This window comes from Sceloporus undulatus, chromosome 2 (assembly GCF_019175285.1).
Source record: "Sceloporus undulatus isolate JIND9_A2432 ecotype Alabama chromosome 2, SceUnd_v1.1, whole genome shotgun sequence".
In the NCBI taxonomy this organism is placed as follows: Eukaryota; Metazoa; Chordata; class Lepidosauria; order Squamata; family Phrynosomatidae; genus Sceloporus; species Sceloporus undulatus.
The window spans coordinates 123992811-123998184 of NC_056523.1; the positions used below are offsets into that span (position 1 = coordinate 123992811).

General features: G+C 41.1%; 1 protein-coding gene across 1 annotated transcript in view; it reads right to left on the reverse strand.

Moving 5' to 3' along the window:
• The window catches only part of LOC121921257 (volume-regulated anion channel subunit LRRC8D-like), a 6227-nt gene continuing 853 nt past the window's right edge, over nt 1-5374 (reverse strand). The window contains exon 2 of the mRNA XM_042449054.1: nt 1-1290. Coding sequence (XP_042304988.1) covers nt 51-1217 — 1167 coding nt within the window. The 5' untranslated portion in view covers nt 1218-1290 and the 3' untranslated portion in view covers nt 1-50. The remainder of the gene's footprint in view (nt 1291-5374) is intronic.

Below are 5374 nucleotides of genomic sequence, written 5' to 3' on the forward strand. Positions count from 1 at the left end.
GAGCGTGTGAATGGTGCGTGCTCCCTAACCCTAGAATCGCCGCTGCCGCGCTACAAAATGGAGGTATGTATCCTGGCTATAATACATAATTCATGATCAAGATCCATATCTGGTGGGCAACTCTCACTCATGGCTGAAAGGAAGATGGCAAAACGCCATGAGTATAATTGGTCACACTGGTCAGCCATGTGCATTAGGAAAGCTAAATCATTGTATACTTCTGGGATGTCAATTATGTGATTGTCTTCATGCATTGGCTTAAAAGAATACTTGAGCAATGGCTGCCGTACAAGCCATAAGAGTGGGTACGTGGCAATAACCCCATAGAGGAACATTAAGAAAAGGTAAGTAGCCATCAGTTTCTGCAGAATGGAAGCCAAGCTATGGGTACAGAGGAAAGTAGAGTAGCCAGTGAGGTTCTCTGTGTCTAACCAGCAAACATGTTTAAAGGAGATGGATCCTACACAGTTGGAAGTATAGCCCAGCACAGTTAGGACCTTTGCAACTTTGAAGATGGTTTGTCCCATGTAGATTTTGTAAATCAAAGAAGCACTTTCAGTGTGCGCTCTAAACCTGCAGATCTTCTCAAAGAGTGCCCGGCCTTGCTCTTTGTCCTTCCATTCAAGGAAAAGAGAAGATGAAGGTGATATCAGTTGGTTTTGGCTCCCTCCTGCAACAGTGGTTTTGGGCAGGCCTAGGAAATGCTGGCAAGCCATCTCAGAGAGAGCTTTGGCAGTCCAAGGTGACTCAAAGCATTTCATGAGGATGGATAAAAACTGTTCAATCTTTGATGAAGTCTTAGGATACCTGAACCAGAAGTTGCTACTAGCCATTAAAAGCATTGAGTTAACAAGTGCAAGATAAGGGAAATACTTGGAAAACCAGGGCAAAGCCTTTTGATAACAGATATGACTGATGTACATGTACTGCTGGTAGTCAAGGCTGACTGGATGGCCACTGTATGTAGCAGGAAATATTTCATTAATGGTTGGATTTATAACTCCAGGTGTGGGTATAGATGTTGCTGTCTCATTTAGCTTGTTATTCAGAGGCAGACATGTCACTTGGTCAACAGAGATTAGCAGAGTCCCTGATAGAAGAGAAACCATCAGCATTGCTAGTACTAAGTAATCCATCAGGACATCCCACCAAGGCTTTAGAGTCTGGAACTGAGCATGGCTGTCATTGTGGAAGGTCACTTCTGACAGAGTAAACATCACTTTAAAAAATTAAGTATGAATTCAATAATGTCACTGAGGTTTTTTCTCCATTTTTCACTGATAAAGAAACCTGTGTGAATAAGGACACACATTTGAGTTTACAGCTGGATTTTATATCTTTTCAAAATCAAACTTCATTGCCTTTCTTATGAGTTAGTGTTTGCGCAATCTGCTAGAACCTCCTTTGCGCAATCTGCTAGAACACTCCTCCCTGCTAATTCCATCAAAAGACATCATGCAGAAGACATCATGGGTTAGTTTAACATCAAGCTAGTTTTATTTTTAGTTTCTTGTGGATTTTTTCAGGCTATGTGGCCATGTTCTAGAAGAGTTTCTTCCTGACGTTTCTACAGCATCTGTGGCTGGCATCTTCAGAGAATGCTAATCTGGAAAAGAGTGGGTATACAGTATATATACTGTGTGATCCTGAGTGAGGAGGAGTGATTCCCATATTAATTTGTGTATTGTTCTGTTGTTGATGGCCTCCTCAGGGTAGGAGGATATGAAAAGAGGATTAGTATCTGCTACTTGGTGATCCTTGTTTGCTGGGAAGCCTCTGACCCTGAGTGATTTCTCATTTGCATTTGCTGAGTCCTCATTTTGCTATTCTTCAGGACTGGTAGCCAAACTTTAATTACTTTGAAGATTTCTTCTTTCCTGTTGAAGTTGTCCAAGTGTTTGTGGATTTCAATGGCTTCCCTGTGCATTCTGACCTGATAGTTGTTGGCATAGTCCAGAATTTCAGTGTTCTCAAACAGCATTTTGTGCCCAGGATGGTTTATAATGTGTTCTGCTAATTTATAATGTGCCCAGGATGGTTTATAATGTGGGTATATATATACTGTGTTCAGGATCACACAATATATATATACCCACTCTCTTCCAGGTTAGCATTCTCTGAAGATGCCAGCCACAGATGCTGGCGAAACATCAGGAAGAAACTCTTCTAGAACATGGCTGCATAGCCTGAAAAAATTCACAAAATACTATGGATGCAGCCATAAAAGCCTTCAACTTCACATTAATTTTATTTTCTTTCCTCCCACCAATTCCATCATGAAGAGCTTTGGAGATCTCGAAAGCTTACGGACATTTTTGTATTCTGATTGGTCAAATAAAGGCATTGCGCTAATATCAATTTTGGAATCTTTCATTGGCTGTTGCACTGAAACAAGGGTGCCCCAGTGGAAGCTCTACTTTTGGTTTGTGTTTTTTCTCAAAGACACAGTTCTACAGAAAATTAAAAACACCAATTCTTGTGTATAATTATCTGTCCTGAAACTGAAGAATAGATTGTCTTATTAATAGAGGTACAACAAATAAGCTTTCTGGATAATGCTTGTTTGCCATTGTTGTTGTGTGCTTGCAAGTCATTTCCAATTTACGGAGGCAAAGCTATCACAGGATTGTCTTGGTACGATTTATTCAGAGGGTGGGTGCCTTTGCCTTTCTCTGAGGTTGACAGAGTGTGATTTGCCCAAGGTAGGTTTCCATAACTGAGCGGGGATTTGAACCCTGGTCTCTCAGTGTTCTATGCTCACACTCAAATCACTATGCCACACTGGCCCTCCCTTCCACAATACCCACACAAAAAAGTACATACACTGCCTTATATCAGCATGTACCACCAAAAGGATTCCAGCCTACAACTTTGCATATTTTTCTGCCACGAAACACAGGTGTAAAACAAAGCCTCCCTCCTGATGTGAGTTATCTGAGGAAATAGACCAAGTCTACGAAAGCTTATGCTACAGCATCTTTCACACAGTATCAAAGATGCTTGCTACAAGATTCCTTTGCATACTCATATTGATGTGTTTAAGGAAAATCTATGTTCTTTATTCCACAGATTTCCCATATGTCCATTGTCACATTTCTCTCTGTGCTTTCTGCCCACTTCCCCAGTGTCACTTTGTATGCATGAAAAGCAAACAGGTCTGAGAACAGCTTCTTCTATAAATGTATGCTCTCCACATGAGCCAGAACTGTAAGAAAACAGAGTTCTGGCTCATGTGGAGAGCCTTCATGTATTGAGGAGTCCCTCCTGTTCACAACCATGGCTTTTCAAGCAACAATGAAAAGATAATGAGCTCCCCTCCTCATGTTGAATAAACAAGTTTAAGAATGTCTGAACAAGGTTAAGTATCAATGATCTAACTAACTAATATGGGGCAGATAACTATTTTTATAAAGAAATAAGTAAGGGGAGAAATTTGGACTTCCATGTTCACAATTGATAGAAAGAAGAGTTAGCTCCAGTTTGTCCAAAACGCATCCCCAAACTGTGTGCCTCTAGAAAAATGAGATCACAGCTCCCATCAACTCCACCCAACATGGTCAATTGGCAGGGATGATGAGAGTGGCAGTCCAAAACATCTGGAGGGACCTGGGTCAGAAAAAGCTGCTCTAATGGCAGCTCTTGCTTTAGCTTTGGTTCCCTTTGTTCTGCTACTGACACTACAGTGCACAGACTTTAAGCATCTGCTGTATAACTAGAGCAGACACCCTTTCCTTCCTCTATAGATAGATTTACCAAAAATATAGTTGTTGCTTGCTCAGAACACTTGCCCTAAACATGGTGGTAACTAATTTCTGTTCTGCTAAGAAAACATGTGGAGTCCCAGCCCTGATCTCCTGAAAAGGAGGACCTGAGGGAGCACTTCACACTACTCTTGCTGAGTATACATTTAGAAGTATAGTTTCAGCATTCCTATGCACAGCCATTTCTGGGTGTGGTTATAGCATACCATCCAACATTTCACCAATGAAAATTAGAAACTATACCGCCAGGCAGTATCACAGTGTGTTCAAGATGACAAAAGTTATTAATGAGGAAGCTGGAGTCTGTAGCAATTAATTTTTGTCAAATCTACTGGCAACGGCAAGATTCTTCCCTTTCCTCTCCTCTCCTGTCTGCTAAGTTATTTGAATACAAACTACTACACTTGTCCCTCCACATTTGCAGCTTTGACTTTTGTGGATTTGATTATTCATGGATTTTATTAATATGTTCTCGCTAGGTCTTCCAGTGCAACTCTATGGTCAGCTTTAACCAAAAATTGCACTGGAGGCCCTAGTGATTCCTAGAGAGGTATTTTCTCAGGTAAAAACATAGTGTTTTTGTTATTTACAGTTTTTCCACATTCATGGGGGTCATGTGCCCTTAACCCCAGCGAATGCGGAGGGACAAGTGTATTGCACTTTGAATTCAGTTTGCAGCAATTTGGTACCTTGCAATAGGTACCTTAAGTCCGGGGATGGAGATTTGTCAACCAGTCCTGGATGGGGTCACACTTCCCCTAAAGGATGAAGTTTGCAGTTTGGGAATGCTCCTGGACTCATCACTACAATTGTCATCTCAAATGCGTGTGACAGCCAGGAGTGCTTGATATCAACTTCGGTTGATATGCCAACTATGCCCCTACCTGGACCAAAAGGACCTAGAAGCAGTGGTACATGCACTGGTAATCTCTCGTCTTGATTTCTGTAACGTGCTCTACATGGGGCTACCCTTGTACCAAGTTTGGAAGCTTCAGCTGGTTTAAACTGCGGCAGCCAGACTGGTCATCAGTTCATCCAAGTATGACCATATAACACCTGTCTTAAAATCTCTTCACTAGCTGCCAATTAGCTTCCGGGCACAATACAAGGTGTTGGTTATTACCTTTAAAGCCCTACATGGCTTGGGCCCAAGTTACTTGCAGGAACGCCTCTCCCTACACAATCTGCCCCGTACACTTAGAATAACTGGGAAGAACGTGTTAGAACATCAATCAACCAGGCTCACATCAACTTCACAGTAGCTGCTCCAAAATTGTGGAACAGTCTCCCGGAAGAAGTCCATCTCATTACCTCCTTGGAGTGGTTTAAGAAGGCACTTAAGACGGATCTCTTCCGGCGAGCTTACCCACCTGACCTTGTGTAAGAAACACCTCCAGAGCATTGACTACTGCATTTCCACTTGATGATGAGTTAGTTTTAAGATTAATGGTATTATTTTTATTGATGTATTTTATATGTATTTTATTATTGATGTATGGATTTTAACGGACTGTAATCCCACCTCGATCCACCTGGGAGAGGTGGGAAAATATAAATAAAAATTATTATTATTATTATTATTATTATTATTATTATTATTATTATTATTATTA